At 48.4% G+C, this 25,436-nt stretch overlaps 1 protein-coding gene across 2 annotated transcripts; it reads left to right on the top strand.

Annotated features, from left to right (window-relative positions):
• The first annotated feature begins 214 nt into the window (after positions 1-214).
• On the top strand, positions 215-24,971 carry LOC143770636 (alkaline phosphatase, tissue-nonspecific isozyme-like). Of its 2 annotated transcripts, XR_013214683.1 has the most exons (12): positions 215-399; positions 4,092-4,211; positions 8,076-8,191; positions 18,467-18,641; positions 18,742-18,917; positions 18,987-19,130; positions 19,405-19,474; positions 21,273-21,407; positions 21,513-21,704; positions 22,515-22,634; positions 22,717-23,033; positions 24,502-24,971. XR_013214683.1 is itself a non-coding variant. In XM_077260451.1 (11 exons), exons 1-11 carry the CDS (start codon positions 330-332, stop codon positions 22,950-22,952), a joined length of 1,554 nt encoding a protein of 517 aa, XP_077116566.1. In that variant the 5' UTR covers positions 215-329; the 3' UTR covers positions 22,953-23,135. The 2 variants fall into 2 exon arrangements, 1 of the variants encoding a protein (XP_077116566.1); XM_077260451.1 differs by lacking the exon at positions 24,502-24,971 and having other exon boundaries at positions 22,717-23,135.
• Positions 24,972-25,436: the final 465 nt, after the last annotated feature.

Below are 25,436 nucleotides of genomic sequence, written 5' to 3'. Positions count from 1 at the left end.
TCTTGTGGCTGTGGTGAAGGTGTGGGCTCTCATTGCTGTGGCGGAGGACGGTCGTGGCTGTGGTGGGCGGTGGTGGCTGTGGCTGCGGTGTGGGCTCTCGTGGCCGTGGTCGGGCCATTACACGTTCTCCTCTCAGCGTCGGGTGTAGTCTCTCGGCTTCTCAGCCTCAGATTCTAATGATGCAACTGAGATAAGGAAGAAAAGAGCTGGAGAAGCCAAGATCCGCGCCCTGATCTCACCGCCAGTCACTGAGCAGACGGCACCGACTCCGGCAGCACCAGAGACCGACCCTGCATCACATCAGGGGCACAGGAGACCCCACCAGCACCATGGAGACGACCCTGCTCTGGGTAACACTGCTGCAACTGGCAAGACTGGTTCTGCCCAGCACATTCCCAGGTGAGCGACGCAGGAGAGACATCTCATCACCTGGTGGGGATCCTGTCATCCTCCAGTCACCTCCAGAGCTGCACTTACTATTCTGCTGTTACATCGTGTCTTATCCTCCAGTCACCTCCAGAGCTGCACTCACTATTCTGCTGTTACATCGTGTCTTATCCTCCAGTCACCTCCAGAGCTGCAGTCACTATTCTGCTGTTACATCGAGTCTTATCCTCCAGTCACCTCCAGAGCTGCAGTCACTATTCTGCTGTTACATCGTGTCTTATCCTCCAGTCACCTCCAGAGCTGCAGTCACTATTCTGCTGTTACATCACGTCTTGTCCTCCATGACACATACCTGCTTCTCAGCACGTGACTTGGGTTGTGCCTGCAAGGGTTCATCTATCTCCCCTCTCTGTCCAGCATTCAACCTCTGTCCTATGCTGCAATGGGAGCATAAATCACACACCGACCCAGGCCACACACCCGCTCATACACGCTGCCACCACTCACCGAACACACTGGCGACGAGTCCCGGAAACATTACTACTAATGTCCGCCATTCATATGGCTCACACACCTTCGGCTATGGATTCTTTAGAACATACGAAGTTCAACTTGTTAAAGTTTTATGCTTTAATACAAAAAGGTACAGTGCTTACAATAGAAAGGTATAAAAATATGGTAATAAAGAGACATACAAATATGCAAAACAGTTATAAAAATAATAATAATCTTTATTTATGTAGCGCCAACATATTCCGCAGCGCTTTACAGTTTCAAATACAACAGTCATAAGTAACAACGTTAACAATACAATAATAAAGCACAATAAGCCGCCCCTGCTCGTGAGAGCTTACAATCTACAATGAGGTGGGGAGATACAAAGTACAGGTGTGTATTTACAATTATGTATTTACAATGATGGTCCAGCCATCTTCAGGGGGTGGGGGATAGATGGAGATAGTGAATGGGCTACACACACACACACAAACATAAAATGACTTTTATTAGGGAACGTGGTAGGCCGCTCTGAACAAATGTGTTTTGAGCGAGCGCCTAAAACTATGCAAGTTGTGGATGGTCCTAATATCTTGGGGTAGAGCATTCCAGAGGATTGGCGCAGCATGGGAGAAGTCTTGGAGTAGGGAGTGGGAGGTATGGATTAGTGCAGAGGTTAGTCGGAAGTCATTTGCAGAGCGCAGCGGTCGGTTAGGCCAATAGACAGAAATGAGGGAGGAGATGTAAGGGGGCCGCACTGTGGAGAGATTTGTGGGTGAGAACAAGTACTTTGAATTGTATCCTGTAATGAATGGGCAGCCAGTGTAACGACTGGTCCGCGTCCGAGTAACGATTAGCCAGATGGACAACCCTGGCTGCTGCATTAAGGATGGACTGGAGAGGGGAAAGTCGAGTAAGGGGGAGGCTAATTAATAGAGTGTTACAGTAGTCCAGGCGGGAGTGGATCAGGGTGACAGTGAGGGTTTTTGTTGTTTCCATGGTGAGAAATGGGCAGATTCTGGAGATCTTTAGGTGTAAGCGGCACGAGCGGGCAAGAGATTGTATACGATGAGTGCAGTTTCTGTCGAGTGTAAGGGGCGGAAGCCGGACTGTGAAGGGTCTAGGAGGGAATGAGTGGAGAGGTAACGGGTAAGGCGGGAGTAGACCAGGCGCTCCAAGAGTTTAGAGATGAAGGGGAGATTGGATACCGGTCTGTAGTTATTTGTGCAGGATGGGTCGAGGGTGGGTTTCTTTAGTAATGGAGTAACGATAGAATGTTTGAAGGAGGAGGGGAAAATGCCAGAGGAGAGGGAGAGATTAAATATTGTAGTTAGGTGAGTAGTGACAACTGGAGAGAGAGACTGGAGGAGATGTGAGGGAATGGGGTCAGTAGTGCATGTATTCGAACGAGAAGAGGAGAGGAGCCTGGAGACTTCTTCTTCTGTGATGGGATCAAATGTGGAGAGTGAGCCAGGGGAGATGCAGGGAGGGATGGGAGTCACTGAACTTGGTGATTGGGAGCGGATTTCCTGATGGATATTGTCTATTTTCTCTATAAAGTGGGAGGCCAGGTCATCAGCACAAATGTCTGTGATAGGGGCTTGTGCTTTTGGCCTGAGGAGGGAGTGAAAGGTGTAAAAAAGTTTCTAGGGGTCGTTGGATAGTGAGGAGATCAGGGTGGTGAAGTAGGACTGTTTGGCGAGGTGAAGGGCAGAGTTATAGGTTCTTAACATAAATTTGAAGTGTATGAAGTCTTCTGGTGTGTGAGTTTTCCTCCATAAGCGTTCAGCACTCCTAGAGCATCGCTGGAGAAATCGGGTTTGGAGGATCTGAGGGTGAGGGGAGCTACTTGGCCAAGGGTGCTTCCAAGAGTGTCATTGTAGTGATGTACAGCCAGATCAGGACATGAAAAAGAAGAGATTGGCAACAATGATGAGTGGTTAGTGATAGAAGCTGGGATGCAGATGTAGAAGTGGGGCTGTTTATGGGGATGTTGAAGTCTCCCAGGATAAGGGTTGGGAGTTCTGAGGACATGAAGTGTGGCAGCCAGGCAGAGAAATGGTCCAGGAAGTGGGTGGGTGAGCCTGGGGGCCGTTATATGACCGCTACTCTGAGGGAGAGGGGACGAAAGAGCCTGATGGTGTGGACCTCAAAAGAAGGGAATGAGAGTGACAGAACTGGGGGGATGACCTGGAAGGTGCATTGTGGGGACAGGAGTATGCCGACTCCACCACCAGGTCTGTTTGTGGGTCTCGGGGAATGGGAGAATTGTAAGCCACCAAGGGAAATGGCAGCAGGGGAGACAGTGTCAGAGTCCTGGATCCAGGTTTCAGTGAGGGCCAATACATTTAGAGAGTTATAAAAATAAAGGGAGAAAACTTACAGAAATATCTAAAGTTTGCAGTCCGGCAGTCTGCTCTCTGAGGGGAGGGAGGAATATGGAATGGCTCACATCAGCTTGGCTGCCCCTCAATCTATTCTATAAGCTTTCAATGGTCAAATTTCTAGACCAGCCTCTCAGGTTAATATTCTAATCCTTGGTTTGTGACTGGACCATGGCCACTCCACCAATGAATACATTATTTTTCTTTGAACACTTTGTGTAATCTTTCTTTCTCAGAGAAATTTACAGTGTCAGGCTGCACTAGGTCCCATTTGGCATCTGCCTTTGAGGCATCAGAGGTGTTAAAGGTTTCCAATTCTGTGTCTTCCCAGCAAGGCCCCCGTGGTCTGAGAACAGGAAAACTGCCTTTTCACAGGATAACATAGGCTGCAGCTCTTCACAAAGGTCTTAACCTAAGGACAGATGTTAATTACTGCTGGTCATACATCCATACCAATACCTATTTTCACTACACTCCAGTCACCTCCAGAGCTGCAGTCACTATTCTGCTGGTACATCATGTCTTATCCTCCACTCACCTCCAGAGCTGCACTCACTATTCGGCTGTTATATCGTGTCTTATCCTCCAGTCGGCACTACTGGAATATGAGCAGTCAGACAGTTAACAGGAAAGCTGCAGAATTGTTGGTGCAGCTCTGGATGTGACTAGAGCATTAGTGATGATCACCTGCAGATCTGGGATTCTGCACCAAGATGTCACTTCACCTCCTCTGTGCTTCTGTTGCTCCTAGTATTATGTGTAGGGCGGTGATCTGTGCGAGGATTGGCTGGGACTTGTTGTCCCTCTTAACTGTTCTTGTTACAGATGTGGAGAAGGAGCCGCAGTACTGGAGAGACCTTGGGCGCCAGACCCTGGAGGAGGCGCTGAGGCTGCAGAAGCTGAATCTGAACACGGCCCGAAACCTGATCCTGTTCCTGGGGGACGGTGGGTAAATGGTGGATCAACGCTTGTCCCTTTGGGTTGCCACTAGTGATGAGTGAGCACTAAAATGCTCGGGTGCTCGTTGCTCGGGTCGAGCAGATTGGAATACTCGGGTACTCGGCCAGAACAGCAAGCCCAATGTAAGTCTATGGGAGACCCGAGTATTTTTACCGCGATCCCCCGGGGGGCCTTTTAAGGTCTAAAAACGTCTGAAAATGATGGAAAAACTGCTCAAATGACACAGGGACCTCATGGGGATCACTCCTGGAAGCATTCCTGACTCCTAGTTCACAGCCTTAGTCATTTTTTCCAAGATTCATGCCATTTTTCCTGGTGCCACAAAAAAACACACTAAAACGAAACCAAAACGGATTTTGCTGGGAAATATGTCAAGGTACATCCTTTGCAGGTTAATGACTTGCCTGAAAGGCCAAATTTTTAACCCCAGAACGAAAACGTCCTCCCCACTTAGGCTTAGTTCAGACGCTGCATTTTTTAAGCATTTTTCAACTTTAACATTGCTTTAAAACGCATTCACTGGGAAATGTCATTGTAACATTTAACACCCCTAGCTGGCCATGTGGTGTGTGCCCAATTCCCAATTCATGCCCAATGTGTTGTCCTTTTTTTTTACAAAATAAAAGAATGCCATCACAGCCCCTTTGCCCAAAATGCACTGTACAGATCACGTTCACACCGGTGATATAGTGGTTCTGGATGATGAGGATGAGGATAAGGAGGAGGAAAACAACAGACCAAATCTGGAAGCGTATATCCATGTGTGGTTGTGAAGAGATGCATGAGAATACACCTCCCCAAAAGAGAGAATGTATTTGAGGTTATGTTTCGCTGTTTTCACTTGGTGGTGTATGGAAGTGTTTCCCAATCCAGCCCTTGTTCATTTTGATAAGAGTCAGCCTGTCAGCATTTTCAGTTGACAGGCGGATGCGCTTATCTGTTATAATTCCACCAGCAGCACTAAAAACCCTCTCTGACAGAATGCTAGTAGCAGGGCAGGCCAGGACCTCTAAGGCGTAGAGAGCCAGTCCATGCCACGTGTCCAGCTTGGATACCCAGTAATTAAAAGGCACAGAGGAATCACGGAGGACGTTTGTACGATCTGCAAGGTACTCCCTCGCCATCTTCACAAACATTGCACTTCTTGTGACAGTACCCGTTGCCTCTGTGCCGTCACGATGGGAGGGTCTGAGAAACCTGTCCCAGAACTTTGCCATTGTTCCCCTGCCTGAGCTGGATTGTACTTCTGTCTCTCTCGCTTGGACTCCTTGGTTGTACAACAAACTCTGCTGCCAGCGTTCTCACATGGGAATTTCCGCTACAAGGGCCCTCTGGTACTGCAGCATTTTAATACACCTCTCTGCCTCTGGTAGAAGAGATTGAAAGTTCTCCTTGTAGTGTGGGTCTAGAAGTGTCACCAACCAGTAATGAGTGTCATCCAAAATTTTAATAATGTGAGGGTCACGTGAAACGCAACGCAACATAAAGTCAGCCATGCGTGCCAGACTGCTAAAGATTTCCTGTCCTCACCAACAGGACGACTGACCATGCTGTCCTCCTCCTCCTCCTCCTCCTCCTCCCTATCCTCAGGCCATCCCCACTGAACAGACGGTATGACAGCTGTGTTTGTAGTACCATCTATAGCTCATGAAATTAGCTCATGTTCTTCCTCCTCCTCCTCCTCCTTCTCATTGACTACCAATCCACGTTGAGAAGACATGAGGCTGAGTGTAATCCCCCTGTATGGTTCCTTGCTCCATGTCCTCGTGCTCTGCCTGCAATGCATCCTCTTTAATTGTGAGCATAGAGGTTTTCAGAATCCTGAGAGGCAGGATGGTGACACTAATTATGGTGTCATCGCCGCTCACCATCTTGGTGCAGTCCTCAAAGTTTTGGAGGATGGTACATATGTCGGACATCCATGTCCACTCCTGAGGTCTTATATGTGGAGTCTGAACTGAATATCGACGGCCTTGTTGATTTTGGTAGTCAACAACTGCCCTCTTCAGCTCACAAATCCTTTCCAACATATGCAGCATAGAGTTCCAGCACGTGGGGACATCACACACCAGCCGGTGAGCTGGAAGCTGCAAACGCTGCTGAAGCATAGCAAGGGCGGCTGAAGCTGTAGCTGGCCTTCTAAAATGGGCAGACAGATAGCGTAATTTCACCGGCAGATCCGGCAGCTCCGGGTAGCTTTTCAGAAAACATTGAACCACGAGGTTAAGCACATGGGCCAAGCAAGGTATGTGTGTGAGCTCACCTGGCCTCAGAGACACCACCAGGTTATGGCCATTGTCACACATGACCATGCCTGCCTGTAGGTTCAGCAGTGTCATCCAAACATCTGACTGCTCTTTCAGCGCTGTCCACAACACTTGTGCATTGTGCGGTTTGTCACCCATGTAGATTAGCTTCAGCACAGCCTGTTGCCGCTTGGCTGAGGCAGTACTGCGGTACTTCCAGCTTCTGACTGATGTGAGGATTTCAGAGATGGAGGATGAAGAGGAGGAGGAGGTGCGGGAGCTGTAGACTGTGGGGGCAACCCTGATTGACGTAGGTCCAGCAATCCTCGGTGTGGGGAGGATATGTTCCATTCCAAGGTCCGACTTGGTCCCGGCTTCCACTATGTTAACCCAGTGTGCCATCAGTGAGATGTACCGTCCCTGCCCACAAGCACTTGTACATGTGTCTGTATTTAGGTGGACTTTCCCTGTAACAGCATTGTTGAGGGCACGGGTAATGTTGTGGGACACATGCTGGTGTAATGCCGGTACGGCACACCAGGAGAACTAGTGGCGACTGCGGACCGAGTAACTTGGGACGGCCACTGCCATCAGTTTGCGGAATGCTGCCGTCTCAATGAGCTTAAAAGGGAGCATTTCTAGTGCAAGCAGAAGAGAAATATTAGAATTTAGGACTGTGGCCTGTGGGGCATTGGCTGGGTATTTCCACTTGCGTTCCAAAGACTGGGTTATAGACAACTGAAGACTGTGTTGGGACAAGGACATAGACGGGCTTGCTGATGGTGCTGCTTGGCTATGGGCTACAACAGGTTCAGGGCTAGCGGCATCTTCGCATGCACGGTGGACTGGGGTTTGGCTTCTACGCAAAACAGTGGAAGAAGCAGTGGTGTAACCACAGACAGAGGTCCTGGACCTGGGGTTCGGCCCACAAAGTCGGGTGCTTTGCTGTCATGTGCCTGATCATGCTGGTGGTGGTCAGGCTGGTTGTTTTGCTACCCCTGCTGATGCGGGCATGGCATGTGCTGCAAATGGCCTGTTTGGGGTTATCGTCAGAGTCTTTAAAAAATAACCATGCATGTAGAAAAGCTGCGGAGACACCATCACGTGTTTCTCAACGCAAGCAATGAATAGCCAGGTCTTTCACCGGGAAGGAACAACCACGGGAAGGGCAGCATCCAATAAAGGAAAACCACCTATGCCAAAACATGGTATCCATCCACAGACAGCTGTTTTGGGGTATTTGCCCCTCATCACCAGTGTGGAGTAGGAAACTGGCTATTTGGAGCAGTGCCTGGTGAAAAGACTATAAACATAAGGGTGAATGACCTCGGGGAGATCAAAACATCCAACACCGCGGAGACACCATCACGTGTTTCTCAACGCAGTGATCCAGAACACTGCCCCCGTCCCTTATGGGAAATATGCAAATGCATGTATAAAAGCTGCGGAGACACCATCACGTGTTTCTCAATGCAAGCAATGAATAGCCAGGTCTTTCACCGGGAAGGAACAACCACGGGAAGGGCAGCAGTCGGGGTGAGGGGTGGCAGCAGTCAGGGTGACTGATAACATTATATCGGTACATTATTCCGGTCTCTTGCAGGAATGGGAATCTCCACCATCACCGCTGCCCGGATACTGCGAGGACAGATGGACGGAGACTCTGGAGAAAGCAGCCGCCTGCACATGGAGAACTTCCCCCATCTGGCTCTATCAAAGGTAGGGGGGAATCCGGAGGAGGGTCAGGGATGATGGGAGTAGTGATACATTACACTGTGAGTTACGGGGTAGGGGATGATGGGGTAGTCACCGGTGTCCTCTCCGCCGACCTATAACATGGACACCCAGGTGTCAGGAAATAGGAAGAAGTTCTGATTACTTCAATTACACATACAGAGCTCTCAGCTGCAGTTTCCTGTGCCTGCCAGCAGAAGGCTGGAATTCTAAGCCTGCAGGCAACTCCCTCCCCCTATTATATAATTGTAATGGGAGACCAGTGTGCCAGCAAGAGGAATTTATATGGCTTGGTGCTGCAAAAGCCCATCTCTCTCTAAACCCCTCATTCCCCCTCCCGCCTGATACTAGCTAAAACTGGTACAGTCTGTTCCAAAATGCATGGGACTCTATTGTTCTTTTAAAGTTATGTAAACTGGCACCGATCCAGGCTAGAGATATAAGGATTATATATTCCAGATATTCATCGCGAGATCTATAGCTCACTGAAATGGCTAGGAGCTAAACACAACGAGTTGCAAGGAGCGGATTTCTCCTTAAGCGGGTCATGTATCTACACCGTCTTTATACTTATGGAAACAGAAACACATGGGCTACTTGCACAGTGAACAAGTCTGTAGGAACATGTTCACACACCACCAAGAAACTTGAAGACACAAAAGAGCACAGTAAAACCAAAAACACTCCATTGCAAAAAAATCCCAGTAATCAGCAAGTGCTAGTAAAAAGATGTAAAAAAGTATCAACCAAATACCCTGTTTTTTACATCTTTTTACTAGCACTTGCTGATTACTGTGATTTTTTTGCAATGGAGTGTTTTTGGTTTTACTGTGCTCTTTTGTGTCTTCAACCGTCTTTATACTTAAAAGAACCCTTGCATACATTGTTATGTTTTTGGTGCACTGTATATTTTTCCAGGGTGCGGCTGGGCTTTAGATGGCTCTGTATACTGTGGCCTCTGTTCACACAGGATGCATTATGGTTAGCCCGCTATATGGCGTCATTAATAGGCTTTGAGCCATATATTTTGTATTTCTGTGTGTACACGCCACATACAGACTATTTGTTTGCACAGGTGCACCAAGTGGCCAATTCCTGATTGTACGGTGGCTGCCTTATTGGTATTATTGCACCTGTGTATCTGCCATCTTAACTTGGGTCCGCTGCACCTTTGGCTAGTGCAATTGTTTGGAGGCCTTGGACAGGTAAGCATCTCTGCCTGTGTACTGGTGTTTTTTGTCTAGAATAGTGACAGTTTTTCCTCTTATGGTGTTTTTTTAATACTTAAAAGAACCCCCCTGATGTGGTGAACATCCTGACCATTGTGTCGTTCTCATACAAGGTTCATACAGCGAGTTATGTATAGAAATGGTCTGTCATAACTCTAAGAAAAGGGAGGATTCAGCCTCTGAGTGAGGTCACCACAGGGGGAGTGCCTTGGTTTTAGGCTGGGAGATAAGTGAGCGAGACAGCAGTCTTCAGTGCCATTTTTCATGGGCCTATCTGTGAGACAGGTGTGTAATGCATCTAGATGTGTGCCCCTCCTCCACAGAAACCCGGTCAGCCATGAGATGAGATGATATGAACGAAATGTGAGTGTTTTTTCAACTTTAATCCCATTTTATTTGTAATTGTACTATACATACGATGCTTGTCTTCTTTATAATATATTTTTATACTTCTGTAAACACTGCCTACCTTTTTTGGAGTAAAATATCTAAAATTACTAGCTTTGTCCCTCCTTGCTCTATAACGTACTGTCACGTCCTCTGAAGTGAATTATGCTACTAATTTGGGTGGGCTCTGGACCCGTTATTAATTAAGAAATCGGAGCTGGTGGCAGCGGATTTGTCCTGTGCACTTGGGAGGCTTGGTAGCGAGCGACTGGTGGCGTTGATAATTATTGTTCTCGCCGAGTGGGAGTAGTTATATTGCCTTAATGCAGCGTACCCTTTAGCCAGAGAGCTCTGTATGTGTAATTAAAGTAATCAGAACTTCTTCCTATTTCCTGACACCAGGTCCCGGACAGTGCGGGGATGATGTGGGTAGTCACCAGTGTCCTCCTCGCCACAGACCTATAACACTGATTCCCAGGTCCCGGACAATGCAGGTGTCATGGTTCACACTGTGCTGCCAACAATATGTCACGGATCCCAACAATATGTCAGGGATCCCGGGGACGATACCTTCATCGTCCCCACTACTCACACCAATTTGTCACGAATTGGGGTTGTTTGATTGCCCCTGGTTCCTTCTGAAGGGGATTTATCTATATCCCACTTCCGGTTTGGAACTTGCAGCTCTCTGGTGCCCCCTTTAACCTCCGGTCAGATTAGGTACTGCACCTAGGGTAATTAGTCACCAGAAAGGCTGCCTGCTATGTACTGGCTATTAGGCACGCTGCAGCGAGGGCGATATTACTACTCCCACACAGGCCGGAACTATAATTATCAACACCGCCATCACTGAAAAACCTCCCCAATCGCACAGAACAAAGTATGCTGCCACCAGCTCCGATTTCCTAAGGATTAATGGGTCCGGATCCAACCGAAATCAGTAGCGTAATTCACCTCAGAGGATACACAGTTTGTTATAGAGCAGGGAGAAACAAGCTATTAAATTGTATATTTTAATCCATAAAAACAAAAGCAGTGTTTACAAAATATTAAAAAAATGTCATAAAGAAGACAAAATCATGTGTACAATACAAATTACAAATAAAATGGGATTAAACTTGAAAAGAACACTTATAGGTTGCTATGTCATGGTATCATCTTGGCTGGCCTGTGGCTTAGGAGGATAAAAACATCTAGATGCGTAGCACATATGTAGAGAGCAGTTGGACACCGGACACAAGACGCTGCTGGAAATCTGGCTCACTAAGATATTCTTAGCCCAAAACCCAGTCACTCCCCCTGTGGTGACATCACTTAGAGGCTGACACCTCCCCTTTACTTAGGATATGAAAACTATTTTTATGCATAACTTGCTGTGTGAACCTCGCATAAGTACAACACATGCTCATGATGTTCCCCAAGTCAGGGGCATTCCTTTAACCCCTTAACGACCGCCGATACGCCTTTTAACGGCGGCCGCTAAGGGTACTTAAACCACAGCGGCGTTAATTAATGGCGCTGTGGAAAAAGTGAATAGCGCCCCCCAGAGTCGGATTTTCTCTGGGTCTCGGTTGCCGAGGGTAGCCGAGACCCCAGAGAACATGATTCGGGGGGGTTTTACCAACCCCCGAGTTGCGATCGCCGGTAATTAACCGTTTAACGGCGGTCGCAACAACAAAAAAACGCGATTTGCCATTTAATTTCCCTGTCCTCCGATGTGATCGCACATCGGAGGACAGAGAAATAGTGTCCCCGATGGCCCCCAATAGCCCCCCAATACTCACCTATCTCCCCCGGTGCTCCTTGTGGCTCCCGATGGGCGCCGCCATCTTTTTTCTGGGAAAAAATGGCGGGCGCATGCGCAGTGCGCCCGCCGCCCGGCACCCGGAAGATCTTTGGGGTCTCGGCTGCCGGGGGTAGCCGAGATCCCAAAGAACATGATCGGGGTCGGTTTTTACCCCTGTTTTGCGATCGCCGGTAATTAACTGTTTACCGGCGACCGCAAAAAAAAAAAAAAAAAAAAAGCGATCTGTAATTCTCTGTCCTCTGATGTGATCGCACATCAGAGGACAGAGAAATAGGGGGATTCGGGGACCCTATCATACTCACCCGGTGTCCCCGGGTCCTCCTGCGTCTCCTCTTGCCGGCCGGCTTCTTGCTCAGCAAAGAAAATGGCGGGCGCATGCGCAGTGCGCCCGCCATCTGCTGCCATCTGCCGGCCGGCAGGAGAGACGAGTTGGGGCTAAAATTAGGGTTAGGGTTAGGGCTAGGGTTAGGGCTAGGGTTAGGGTTGGGGCTAAATTTAGGGTTAGGGTTAGGGCTAGGGTTAGGGTTAGGCTACTTTCACACTAGCGTTTTTTGGCTTCCGTCGCAATGCGTCGTTGGAGAAAAAACGCATCCTGCAAAAGTGCATGCAGGATGCGTTTTTTCTCCATTGACTTGCATTAGCAACACATTGCGACGGATTGTCACACGTCGCATCCGTCGTGCGACGGATGCATCGTGCTTTGGCGGATCGTCAGCACAAAAAAACGCTACATGTAACTTTTTTTGTGCGACGTGCCCGCCATTTCCGACCGCGCATGCGCGGCCGGAACTCCGCCCCCGCCTCCCCGCAGCTCACAATGGGGCAGCGGATGTATTGAAAAATCAGCATCCGCTGCACCCGTTGTGCGGCGCTTACAACGCTAGCGTCGGTACGTCGGCCCAACACACTGCGATGGGCCGAGTACGACGCCAGTGTGCAAGTAGCCTTAGGCTTCTTTCACACTTGCGTCGGTACAGGGCGGTCGCAATGCGTTGGCCCGACGTACCGACGCACGTTGTGAAAATTGTGCACAACGTGGGCAGCGGATGCAGTTTTTCAACGCATCCGCTGCCCAGTCTATGTCCTGGGGAGGAGGGGGCAGAGTTACGGCCACGCATGCGTGGAAATGGCGATGCGACGTACAAAAAAAAGGTTACATTGAACTTTTTTTGTGATGACGGTCCGCCAAAACACAACGGATCCAGTGCACGATGGACGCGACGTGTGGCCATCCATCGGTAATACAAGTCTATGGGCAAAAAAGGCATCCTGTGGGCACATTTGCAGGATCCGTTTTTTGTCCAAAACGACGGATTGCGACGGATGCCACACAACGCAAGTGTGAAAGTAGCCTTAGGGTTAGGGTTGGGGCTAAAGTTAGGGCTAGGGTTAGGGTTAAATTTAGGGTTAGGGTTGAGGCTAAAGTTAGGGTTAGGGCTAGGGTTGAGGCTAAAGTTAGGGTTAGGGCTAGGGTTGGGGCTAAAATTAGGGTTAGGGTTAGGGTTGGGGCTAAAGTTATGGTTAGGGTTGGGGCTAAAGTTAGGGTTAGGGTTGGGGCTAAAGTTAAGGTTAGAGTTGGGATTAGGGTTAGGGTTTGGATTAGGGTTGGTATTAGGGTTACGTTTGGGATTAGGGTTGGGATTAGGGTTACGTTTGGGATTAGGGTTGGGATTAGGGTTGGGATTAGGGTTAGGGTTGGGATTAGGGTTAAGGTTAGGGTTGGGATTAGGGTTAGGGGTGTATTAGGATTAGAGTTAGGTTTGAGGTTAGGGTTGAGATTAGGGTTAGGGGTGTGTTGGATTTAGGGTTTTGATTAGGGTTATGGTTAGGGTTGAGATTAGGGCTGTTTTGGGGTTAGGGTTGTGATTATCGTTAGGGTTGTGATTAGGATTATGGATCGTGTTGAGATTAGGGTTAGGGGTGTGTTGGAGTTAGGGTTGGAGTTAGAATTGGGGGGTTTCCACTGTTTAGGTACATCAGGGGGTCTCCAAACACGACAGCCAATTTTGCGCTAAAAAAGTCAAATGGTGCTCCCTCCCTTCTGAACTCTGCCGTGCGCCCAAACAGTGGTTTACCCCCACATATGGGACATCAGCGTACTCGGGATAAATTGGACAACAACTTTTGGGGTCCAATTTCTCCTGTTACCCTTGTGAAAATAAAAACTTGGGGGCTAAAAATCTTTTTTGTGGGAAAAAAAATATTTTTTTATTTTCACTACTCTGCATTATAAACTTCTGTGAAGCACTTGAGCATTCAAAGTTCTCACCACGTATCTAGATAAGTTCCTTAGGGGGTTTAGTTTCCAAAATTTGGTCACTTGTGGGGGGTTTCTACTGTTTAGGTACATCAGGGGCTCTGCAAACGCAACATTACACCCACAGACAATTCTATCAAAGTCTGAATTCCAAAATGGCGCTCCTTCTCTTTTTAGCTCTGCCGTGTGCCCAAACAGTGGTTTACCCCCACATATGAGGTACCAGCATACTCAGGACAAATTGGAGAACAAATATTGGCATCCAATTTCTCTTGTTACCCTTGTGAAAATAAAAACTTGGGGGCTAAAAAATCTTTTTTGTGGAAAAAAAAATATTTTCTATTTTCACTACTCTGCATTATAAACTTCTGTGAAGCACCTGGGCATTCAAAGTTCTCACCACCTATCTAGATAAGTTTCTTGGGGGGTCTAGTTTCCAAAATGGGGTCACTTGTGGGGGGTTTCTACTGTTTAGGTACATCAGTGGCTCTGCAAACGCAACATAATGCCCGCAGACCATTCTATCAAAAGCCTGCATTCCAAAATGGCGCTCCTTCCCTTCCGAGCTCTGCCGTGTGCTCAAACAGTGGTTTATCCCCACATATTGGGTACCAGCATACTCAGGACAAATTGGACAACAACTTTTGGGGTCCAATTTCTCTTGTTACCCTTGTGAAAATAAAAATTTGGGGGCTAAAAAATCTTTTTTTGTGGGAAAAAAATATATTTTTTATTTTCACTACTCTGCATTATAAACTTCTGTGAAGCACTTGGGCATTCAAAGTTCTCACCACATATCTAGATAAGTTCCTTGGAGGGTCTATTTTCCAAAATGGGGTCACTTGTTGGGGGTTTCTACTGTTTAGGTACATTAGGGGTCTGCAAATGCAACATAACGCCCGCAGACAATTCTATCAAAGTCTGCATTCCAAAACGGCGCTCCTTCCCTTCCAAGCTCAGCCATGCGCCCAAACAGTGGTTTACCCCCACATATGGGGTACCAGCATACTCAGGACAAATTGGACAACAACTTTTGGGGTCCAATTTCTCTTGTTACCCTTGTGAAAATAAAAACTTGGGGGCTAAAAAATCTTTTTTGTAAAAAAGAAAAATATTTTTTATTTTCACGACTCTGCATTATAAACTTCTGTGATGCACTTGGGCATTCAAAGTTCTCACTACACATCTAGATAAGTTCCATGGGGGGTCTAGTTTCCAAAATGGGGTCACTTTTGGGGGGTTTCTACTGTTTAGGCACATCAGGGGCTCTCCAAACGCGACATGGCGTCCAATCTCAATTCCAGTCAATTTTGCATTGAAAAGTCAAATGGCGCTCCTTTGCTTCCGAGCTCAGCCATGCGCCCAAACAGTGGTTTACCCCCACATATGGGGTGTCGGCGTACTCAGGACAAATTGTACAACAACTTCTGGGGTCCATTTTCTCCTGTTACCCTTGGTAAAATAAAAATTTGGAGGCAAAAAGATCATTTTTGTAGAAAAAATGCGATTTTTTTTATTTTCACGGCTCTACGTTATAAACTTCTGTGAAGCACCTGGGGGTTTAAAGTGCTCACCACACATCTAGATAAGTTCCTTAAGGGGTCTAGTTTCCAAAATGGTGTAATTTGTGGGGGGTTTCCACTGTTTAGGCACAACAGGGGCTCTCCAAACGTGACATGGCGTCCGATCTCAATTCCAGCCAATTCTCCATTGAAAAAGTAAAACGACACTCCTTCTCTTCCAAGCTCTGCGGTGCGCCCAAACAGTGGTTTACCCCCACATATGGGGTATCGACGTACTCAGGAGAAATTGCACAACAACTTTTGTGGTCTAATTTCTCCTGTTACCCTTGTGAAAATAAAAATTTTGGGGCGAAAAAATCATTTTTGTGAAAACAAATGCGATTTTTCATTTTCACGGCTCTACGTTATAAACTTCTGTGAAGCACTTGGGGGTTCAAAGTGCTCACCACACATCTAGATAAGTTCCTTAAGGGGTCTAGTTTCCAAAATGGTGTCATTTGTGGGGGGTTTCCACTGTTTAGGCACATCAGGGGCTCTCCAAACGCGACATGGCATCCGATCTCAATTCCAGCCAATTCTGCATTGAAAAAGTCAAACGGTGCTCCACTTCCAAGCTCTGCGGTGCGCCCAAACAGTGGTTTACCTCCACATATGGGGTATTGGCGTACTCAGGAGAAATTGCACAACAAAATTTGTGGTTAAATTTCTGTTTTTATACTTGAGAAAATTAAAAAAAATGGTTCTGAAGTAAAATGTTTGCAAAAAAAGTTAAATGTTCATTTTTTTCTTCCACATTGTTTCAGTTCCTGTGAAGTACGTAAAGTACATAAACTTCTTGAATGTGGTTTTGAGCAGCTTGAGGGGTGCAGTTTTTAGAATGGTGTCACACTTGGTTATTTTCTATCATATAGACCCCTCAAAATGACTTCAAAGGTGATGTGGTCCCTAAAAAAAACATGGTGTTGTAAAAATGAGAAATTGCTGCTCAACTTTTAACCCTTATAACTCCCTAACAAAAATTTTTTTTTTTCCAAAATTGTGCTTATGTAAAGTAGACATGTGGGAAATGTTATTTATTAACTTTTTTTGTGACATATCTCTCTGATTTAAGGGCATAAAAATACAAAGTTTGAAAATTGCAAAATTTTAAAAATTTTCGCCATATTTCCGTTTTTTTCATAAATAATCGCAAGTAATATCGAAGAAATGTTACCACTAGCTTGAAGTACAATATGTCACAAAAAAAATCTCAGAATCATCGGGATCCTATAAAGCGTTCCAGAGTTATAACCTCTTAAAGTGACAGTGGTCAGAATTGTAAAAATTCGCTCGGTCATTAAGTACCAAATTGGCTCTGTCACTAAGGGGTTAAGTGTGAACACGAAACAATTACGTGAACCGCTTACCGAGAAATCCGCGCTTTGCACTCGTTGCGTCTAGCTGCTAGTGCTCTCAGTGGGTGGCAGATCTACCGATGGACATCCAGAATATATAATTCTTATCTCTCTAGCCCAAATCGGTGCCGCTGTATATAACTTTAATCGAACAAGGAAACTCAGGGCTTTACACCAGTTCCAACTAGTATTAGATGAGAGGGGGGAATGAGTGGTTTTCACAAAGACTGGTATCTGCAGCTTGAGCCATAAACTGCTCACACATTGGTATCAAATAGCACAGTATCTGCCATAGAGCTTTGTTTGTTGTATTAGCGAATGCAGAGGGGGAGAAGGGGGAGTCGAAACTACAGAGTGTGTTTGTGTGCCATGGTACTTTCTAGAACTAATCTCACATTATGACATATTTACATTATCGTGACAGCGGGGATAATGGGGTAGTCACCGGTGTCCTCTCCGCAGACCTACAACACGGACAGCCAGGTACCGGACAGTGCGGGGATGATGGGGGTATTCACCGGTGTCTTCTCTGCAGACCTGTAACATGGACTCCCAGGTCCCGATCAGTGCGGGGATGATGGGGGTAATCACCGGTATCCTCTCCGCAAACCTATAACATGGACGCCCAGGTCCTGGACAGTGCGGGGATGATGGAGGTAGTCACCGGTGTTGTCATGGTTCACGGGGAGGATATATCTTTCTTCCCCACCGCTCACACCAATTTGTCATGAACTGGGGTTGCTTGGTTGCCCCAGTTCTTTTCTGAAGGGGATTTATCTATATCCCACTTCCCAGTTCCGGTTTGGAACTTGCAGCTCTCTGATTAGGTACTGCACCTAGGATAATTAGTCGTCACAAAGGCTGCCTTACTTTGTACTGGCTAATGGGCATGCTGCAGCGAGGGCGCTATAACTACTCCAACTCAGGCAGGAACAATAATTATCAATGCCGTCCGTCGCTGCAAAGTCTCCCACACACGCAGGACAAATCCGCTGCCACCAACTCCGATTTCTTAATTATTAACGGGTCCAGAGCCAACCCAAATTAGTAGCGTAATTCACTTCAGAGGGCGTGACAGTATGTTATAGAGCAAGGACAGACAAAGCTAGTAATTTTATATATTTTACTCCAAAAAAGGTAGGCAGTGTTTACAGAAGTATAAAAAGATATTATAAAGAAGGCAAGTATCATATGTGCAGTACAATTACAAATTAAATGGGATTAAAGTTGAAAAACACTTACATTTCGTTCATATCATTTCATCTCATGGCTGACCTTGTTTTGGCTGGTATTAGGCAGGAGGGGGAATGAGGGGTTTAGGGAGACTGGCTTTCACAGCACAGAGCCATATAAATTCCTCAGCGATCCCAGTGAGTATTGCTGGCACAATGGGCTCACATTACAGCCATATAGCAGGGTGGAGGGAGTTGCCTGCAGGCTAAGAGAGAAGAGGAGTTTTTCTAGGCAGAGTGAGAAGAGTTGAGGTCGGAAAAGCCCACAGCGTGTGTCTGAAAAGCCATGGACCTTTTTGGTATATACTCAAAACATGGCATATTCATATTATCGTGACAGGTGTCCTCTCTGCTGACCTATAACATGGACTCCCAGGTCCCGGAGAGTGCGGGGATGATTAGAGTAGTCACCAGTGTCCTCCTCTCTGCAGACCTACAACACGGACTCCCAGGTCCCGGACAGTGCGGGGACGGCCACTGCTTTCTTGTGCGGTGTGAAGACCAATAAAGGCCTCGTGGGACTCAGCGCCGCGGCCACACTGGGCTCCTGCAATACCAGCCGTGGCCACGAGGTGGACTCCATCCTGAAGTGGGCGAAGGCAGCAGGTGGGAGACAATACCAGGGGCTGACAACCTCTCATGTAGGTGCCGGTTGTCCGTCTGCTCCGTGTCAGTGACGGTCATGGCCGCCTGTTCTCGTCCCCAGGCCGCTCCGTGGGTCTGGTCACCACCACGCGGATCACTCACGGCACACCGGCTGCCGCCTACGCCCACAGTCCGGACCGGGACTGGTATTCAGATGCAGAGCTACCAGCGGAGGCCACGAGTCAGGGCTGCAGGGATATCGCTTGGCAACTGGTCCACAACATCGTGGACATAGAGGTACAGGCCCCCCCCCCCGGAGGGGAGCAGTGACCCGGCTCCTGCTAACGATGCCCTCTACCTGTGCAGGTGATTCTGGGCGGAGGCAGAAAGTACATGTTCCCAAGCGGCACCCCGGACATACAGCACCCCCAGGAGGCCGGGGCCAAGGGCACCAGACGGGACGGGAAGGACCTGGTGACACTGTGGTACCAGAAGAAACCGCCATCAAAGGTGCGCAGAACCATGAGTCAGTGTCTGCTCCACTCACAGCCAGAGCTGCGAGCAGACAGGTGCCGCAGCTCTGGAGGTGACTGGAGGATAAGACATGATGTAACAGCAGAATAGTGAGTGCAGCTCTGGAGGATAAGACACAATGTAACAGCAGAATAGTGACTGCAGCTCTGGTGAATAAGACACAATGTAACAGCAGAATAGTAACTGCAGCTCTGGAGGTGAGTGGAGACCGTTGCTCGGCTTTGTGGGATCATTTCTTTGTGTGTTGTAGGTTTCTCGCTACATCTATAACAGGACTCAGTTGATGGAGATTGACCCCAGGAACGTGGATTACCTGATGGGTTTGTAGTCCCTGAGCTTCTCGCTTTTTATTTTCTCAGTGATGTCAGCTCAGGATATTCCAGATGCAATGATGGGAGTCGCAGTGACCGCACTCTGCTCACTCTCGCTCTGCTGATTTCACCCCCTTGTTGTTCTCCATCACATCTTATATTTCTTCCCCCTCTCAGGTTATGTGCACACGTTGCGGATTGGCCGCTGCAGATTCGCAGCAGTTTTCCATGCATTTACAGTACCATGTAAACCTATGGAAAACAAAATCCGTAGTGCACATGCACGTAGCGTTGTTTATTCCGCAGCATGTCAATTCTTTGTGCAGGTTCCGCAGCGGTTTACACCTGCTCCATAATAGGAATCCGCAGGTGTAAAACCGCAGGTGGAATCCACGCAAAATCCGCATAAAAACCACGCAGAAAAAATCTGCAGGTAAAATGCAGTGCTTTTTACCTGCGGATTTCTCAAAACAGGTGCTGAAAAATCCACAGAGGTTTCAACTACGTGTGCACATACCCTCACACCTGTGTCTCTCGCCTTCTTCTCCCCTCTTTCTTGTCTCCCTTTCTCCTCCCTCTTTCCTCCATCTCCCTCCCTCTCGCCTCCCTCTCGTCTCATTCTCGCCTCCATCTCGCTTCCTTCTTGCCTCCCTCTCGTGTCCTTCTCATCTCCTTCTCGCTTCCCTCTCGCTTCCTTCTCGCCTCCCTCTGGTCTCCTTCTCGCTTCCCTCTCGCCTCCCTTTCGCTTCCTTCTCGCCTCCCTCTCGTTTCCTTCTCCCCTCCCTCTCGCTTCCCTCTCACCTCCATCTCGCTTCCTTCTCGCCCCCCTCTCGCTTCCTTCTCGGCTCCCTCTCGCTTCCTTCTCACCTCCCTCTCCCTTCCTTCTCACCTCCCTCTCCCTTCCTTCTCACCACCCCCTCTCGCTTCCTTCTCACCTCCCTCTCGTCTCCTTCTTGCCTCCCTCTTGCTTCCTTCTCGCCTCCCTCTCGTCTCTTTCTTGCCTCCCTCTCGCTTCCTTCTCACCCCCCTCTTGCTTCCTTCTCGCCTCCCTCTCGCTTCCATCTCGCCTCCCTCTCGCTTCCTTCTCACCTCCATCTCGCCTCCCTCTCGTCTCCTTCTCGCTTCCTTCTCGCCCCCTCTCGCTTCCTTCTCGCCTCCCTCTCGCTTCCTTCTCACCTCCCTCTCGCCTCCCTCTTGTCTCCTTCTCGCTTCCTTCTCACCTCCCTCTCGTCTCCTTCTCGCAGCCCTCTTGCTTCCTTATCACCTCCATCTCACTTCCTTCTCGCCTCCCTCTTGTCTCCTTCTCGCCTCCCTCTCGCTTCCTTATCGCCTCCTTCTCGCCTCCCTCTCGCTTCCTTCTCGTCTCCCTCTCGCTTCCTTCTCATCTCCCTCTCGTCTCCTTCTCACCTCCCTCTAGTCTCTTTCTCGCCTCCCTTTTGCTTCCTTCTCGCCTCCCTCTCGCTTCCTTCTCACCTTCCTCTTGTCTGTCTCTCGCCTCCTTCTCGCCTCTCTCTCACTTCCTTCTCTCCTCCCTCTCGTCTCCTTCTCGCCTCCCTCTTGTCTCTTTCTTGCCTCCATCTAGCTTTCTTCTCACCTCTCTCTCGTCATCTTCTCACTCCCTTTCGCTTCCTTCTCACCTCCCTCTTGCTTCCCTCTCGCCTCCCTCTCGTCTGCCTCTTGTCTCCTTCTGGTCTCCCTCTCGCTTCCTTCTCGCCTCCCTCTCGTCTCCTTCTCACCTCCCTCTCGCTTCCTTCTCGCCCCTCACCATCTTCTCGCCTCTCACTGCCAGCTCTCCCTCCATTTCCAGGTCTCTTTGCGCCAGACGATCTACCATTCGAGCTGGTGAAGAACGAATCCTCTGCCCCCACCCTCACTGAGATGGTCAACGTTGCCATAAGGATCCTACAGAAGAACCCAAGAGGCTTCTACCTGCTGGTGGAAGGTGAGGCATCGTCATCTTCTTTGTAGTGGACATCCGTGTAGTTTGCGGTATATCTGCGCCATTCTGTCATCAGCATTAGTAGAATTTTCTCCATCTTGACGCCAGGAGGGCGCATCGACCATGGTCACCATGCTGGACAGGCGAGTCTCGCCCTACATGAAGCGGTGGAGTTGGACCTAGCAGTAGGGCTGGCGGGCACACTGACCTCAGAGGAAGACACCCTGACCCTGGTCACCGCGGACCACTCCCATGTCTTCACCCTCGGAGGCTACCCGCCAAGAGGAAACCCAATACTAGGTAAGAACCACACCCTGACTGCCGAATCTCCAGGAAGCCCTGTATGAACAGAATTATACAAAAGGAGACGGGGGATTGTGGGAGGACATGTGCACAATAAATGAAGAGGCGGCCTGAGATCTACAGGGGTACTGGAGGAGGAGGAGGTTGTGCTGTATGGAGTACCAGAGGAGGAGAATGTGCACTATGGAGGTCCTAGAGGAGGGGGCTGTGCTTTACGAGGGTCCTGGTGGACTGTGCTAGGCTCTACAAAGATCCTGAAGGAAGAGGTTGTGTTGTATGGGAGTCCTGGAGGAGGAGGAGGTTGTGCTGTATGGAGTACCAGAGGAGGAGACTGGGCTCTACCAGGGTCCCAGAGGAGGAGACTGTGCACTATGGGGGTCCTTGAGGAGGGTGCTGTTCTCTTTGAGGGTCCTGTTGTAGGGGGCTGGGCTCTACAAAGGTCCTGGAGGAGGAGGCTGTGCTGTATGGTGTTCCTGGAGGGAAAGGCTGTGCATTGAGTGTCCTGGTGGAGGGGGCTGGGCTCTACAAGGGTCCTGGAGGAGGAGACTGAGCTCTACCAGGGTCCCGGAAAAGGAGACTGTGCACTATGGGAGTCCTTGAGGAGGGGGCTGTGCTCTTCTAGAGTCCTGGTGGAGGAGGCTGTGTTGTATGAGGGTGCTGGGCGCTATGAGGGTTCTGTTGTAGAGAGCTGGGCTCTACAGGTAAAGTGGAGGAGGAAGCTGTGCACTATGGGGGTCCGTGAGCAGACACCCTCTCGGCAGTTGGGGCTATGGTTCCGTGCTGTCATGTGCCCTCTTCTCCCTGCAGGCCTGGCTCTGGGGCAGAGTGACGTGGATGGGATGCCATATACCTCCATTCTCTATGGGAACGGCCCCGGCTTCAGGATGGACAGAGGAAAGCGGCAGAACATCACCGACCTGGACACCGGTGAGTTCTGCTCTGTCATTGGGCCCCAGAATCAGCTCCTCAAGGGGCCCCCTCAGTGCAGTAATGGACTCCTTATTCACAGAGAACCCCGAGTATCTCGCCCAGGCAGCGGTGCCCCTCAAAGCAGAGACACACGGAGGAGAGGACGTCGCTATCTTTGCTAAGGGCCCAATGGCTCATCTGCTGCATGGCGTGGTGGAGCAGAGCTACATCCCCTACGCCATGGGTTACGCGGCCTGCATCGGGCCCAACCGGGAGCACTGCGTGGGGCACAAAGGACCGCGGCGACCCAAACCCTGGAAACAGCACTCGCCATGAGGCCATGCCCACACCGCAGTAACCAGCCAATCACTACAACAGGATGTTAAAGAGACAGTCGTATATGCAAGAATGATACAGGTGAATCTCACAAAAATAGATCATCAAAAAGTGAATTTATGTCAGTTCTTTATTACGTGTTTATTTCTGTTGATGTTGATGATTAAGGCTTACAGCCAATGAAAACCCAAAAGTCATTATCTCAGTAAATTAGAATACTTTATAACACCAGATTGAAAAATGATTTTAAAATCTGAAATGTCGTCCTACTAAATGTCTGTTCAGTAAATGCACTCAATACTTGGTCCTTTGGCATCAATTACTGCATCAATGCAGCGTGGCATGGAGGCGATCAGTCTGTGGCACTACTGAGGGGTTATGGAAGCCCAGGTTGCTTTGATAGCAGCCTTCAGCTCGTCTGCAGTGTTGGGTCTGGTGTCTCATCTTCCTCTTGACAATACTCCATAGATTCTCTATGGGGTTAAGGTCAGGCGAGTTTTTTTGCCAATCAAGCCCAGTGATACTGTTGTTTTTACACCAGGTATTGGTACTTTTGGCAGTGTGGACAGGGGCCAAGTCCTGCTGGAGAATGACATTTCCATCTCCAAAAAGCTTGACGGCAGAGGGAACCATGAAGTGCTATAAAATGTCCTGGTGGACGGCTGCACTGACTTTGATAAAACACAGTGGACCTACACCAGCAGATGACATGGCTCCCCAAACCATCACTGGTTGTGGAGACTTCACACCAGACCTCCAGCAGCTTGGATTGTGGCCTCTCCACTCTTCCTCCAGACTCTAGGACCTTGATTTCCAAGGTCTAGTGTGAAGTTTCCACAATCAGTGATGGTTTGGGGAGCCATGTCATCTGCTGGTGTAGGTCCACTGGGTTTTATCAAGACCAAGGTCAGCGCAGCCGTCTACCAGGACATTTTAGAGCATTTCATGCTTCCCTCTGCCGACAAGTTTTTTGAAGATGGAAATTTCATTCTCCAGCAGGACTTGGCCCGTCTACACGGCCAAAAGTACCAATACCTGGTGTAAAAACAACAGTATCACTGGGCTTGATTGGCCGCAAACTCGCCTGACCTTAACCCTATAGAGAATCTATGGACTATTATCAAGAGGAAGATGAGGGACACCAGACCCAACAATGCAGATGAGCTGGAGGCTGCTATCAAAGCAACCTGGGCTTCCATAACCCCTCAGCAGTGCCACAGGCTGATCGCCTCCATGCCACGCTGCATTGATGCAGTAATTGATGCAGAAGGAGCCCGACCAAGTATTGAGGGCATTTACTGGTCATACATTTCAGTAGAACGACAATTCGGATTTTACAATCATTTTTTCAAGCTGGTTATAAAGTATTCTAATTTACTGAGAAAATGACTTTTAGGTTTTTATTGGCTGTAAGCCATAATCATCAACATTACCAGAAATAAACACGTGAAATAGATCACTCTGTGTGTAATGACTCTATAGAATATAGGAGATTCACTTTTTGTATTGAAGAACTGAAATATATGATCTTTTTGATATTCTAATTTAGTGAGAAGTGCCTGTACATTGTAGCAAAGTGCCAGCCCCCGAGAGGAATGTCTGATACAATGTGACAAATGCTCAGGTAACTGTCCCACCTTGTGTAGAAACCTATTTCCCCAACGCGCGTCCACCTCCCCCCACTGATGACATCACATGTTTACAAACCAGAGCCCCTCCTCCTGACCGTGATACAATGTATCGCCAATCCGGGGACATCGGGACCCACTCATTACCCGCCAAAACTTTCAAAACCGAAAAAGCCCCAAAGACTCCACATCACCTGCAGGTCTCTCAGGACAATGTTTTGCGGCGTCTGAGGGGTTAATGGATTTCTCTTTCTCACAATCTCATATTTTCTTGTCTGTTCCGTTTCTTTATTTTCTAATGATGTATCCGAGGGACCCGACATCGCACAGTGTGAACGCAGGACAACCGCCATACGAGACCTGCCGCCAGCAATAAAGCAAGTCCTCTGGATCGTGTCCTGATTCTTGTCTTCTTTGGGAACTTATTTTACATTTGTTGCCATTAATTTTAAAAATGTAATTTCAGAAAAGCTAATACTTGTACACACACTGCATTTTCTAGAAGCACAAAGATGTGAAAAGAAAAAAAAAACTAAATATCTTTATAACCCACAACAGCAAAACCCGGCATCAATCAAGTTTTTATACATAGCAATGATCCATGTCTATATCTAAAGCCACCACTAGGGGGAGCTCCCTGTATACAGAGATATATTATAAGATCCTGTCTGCAGTCACCACTAGGGGGAGCTCCCTGTATACAGAGATACATAATAAGATCCTGTCTGCAGTCACCACTAGGGGGAGCTCCCTGTATACAGAGATACATGATAAGATCCTGTCTGCAGCCACCACTAGGGGGAGCTCCCTGTATACAGAGATACATGATAAGATCCTGTCTGCTGTCACCACTAGG

Source organism: Ranitomeya variabilis, chromosome 4, assembly GCF_051348905.1.
Source record: "Ranitomeya variabilis isolate aRanVar5 chromosome 4, aRanVar5.hap1, whole genome shotgun sequence".
Classification (NCBI taxonomy): Eukaryota; Metazoa; Chordata; class Amphibia; order Anura; family Dendrobatidae; genus Ranitomeya; species Ranitomeya variabilis.
The sequence above is the reverse complement of the archived record's forward strand: the minus strand, read 5'-3'. Positions and strand labels throughout refer to the sequence as shown.

What these genes read in the sequence shown, in the direction of transcription:
- LOC143770636 (XM_077260451.1), top strand. Translation starts at nt 330, where the DNA reads ATGGAGACGACCCTGCTCTGGGTAACACTGCTGCAACTGGCAAGACTG. An exon ending in GAAGTGGGCGAAGGCAGCAG is followed by an intron (nt 18,642 to 18,741) that starts GTGGGAGACAAT and finishes TCTCGTCCCCAG; the next exon opens with GCCGCTCCGTGGGTCTGGTC. An exon ending in AAGAGGAAACCCAATACTAG is followed by an intron (nt 21,705 to 22,514) that starts GTAAGAACCACA and finishes TTCTCCCTGCAG; the next exon opens with GCCTGGCTCTGGGGCAGAGT.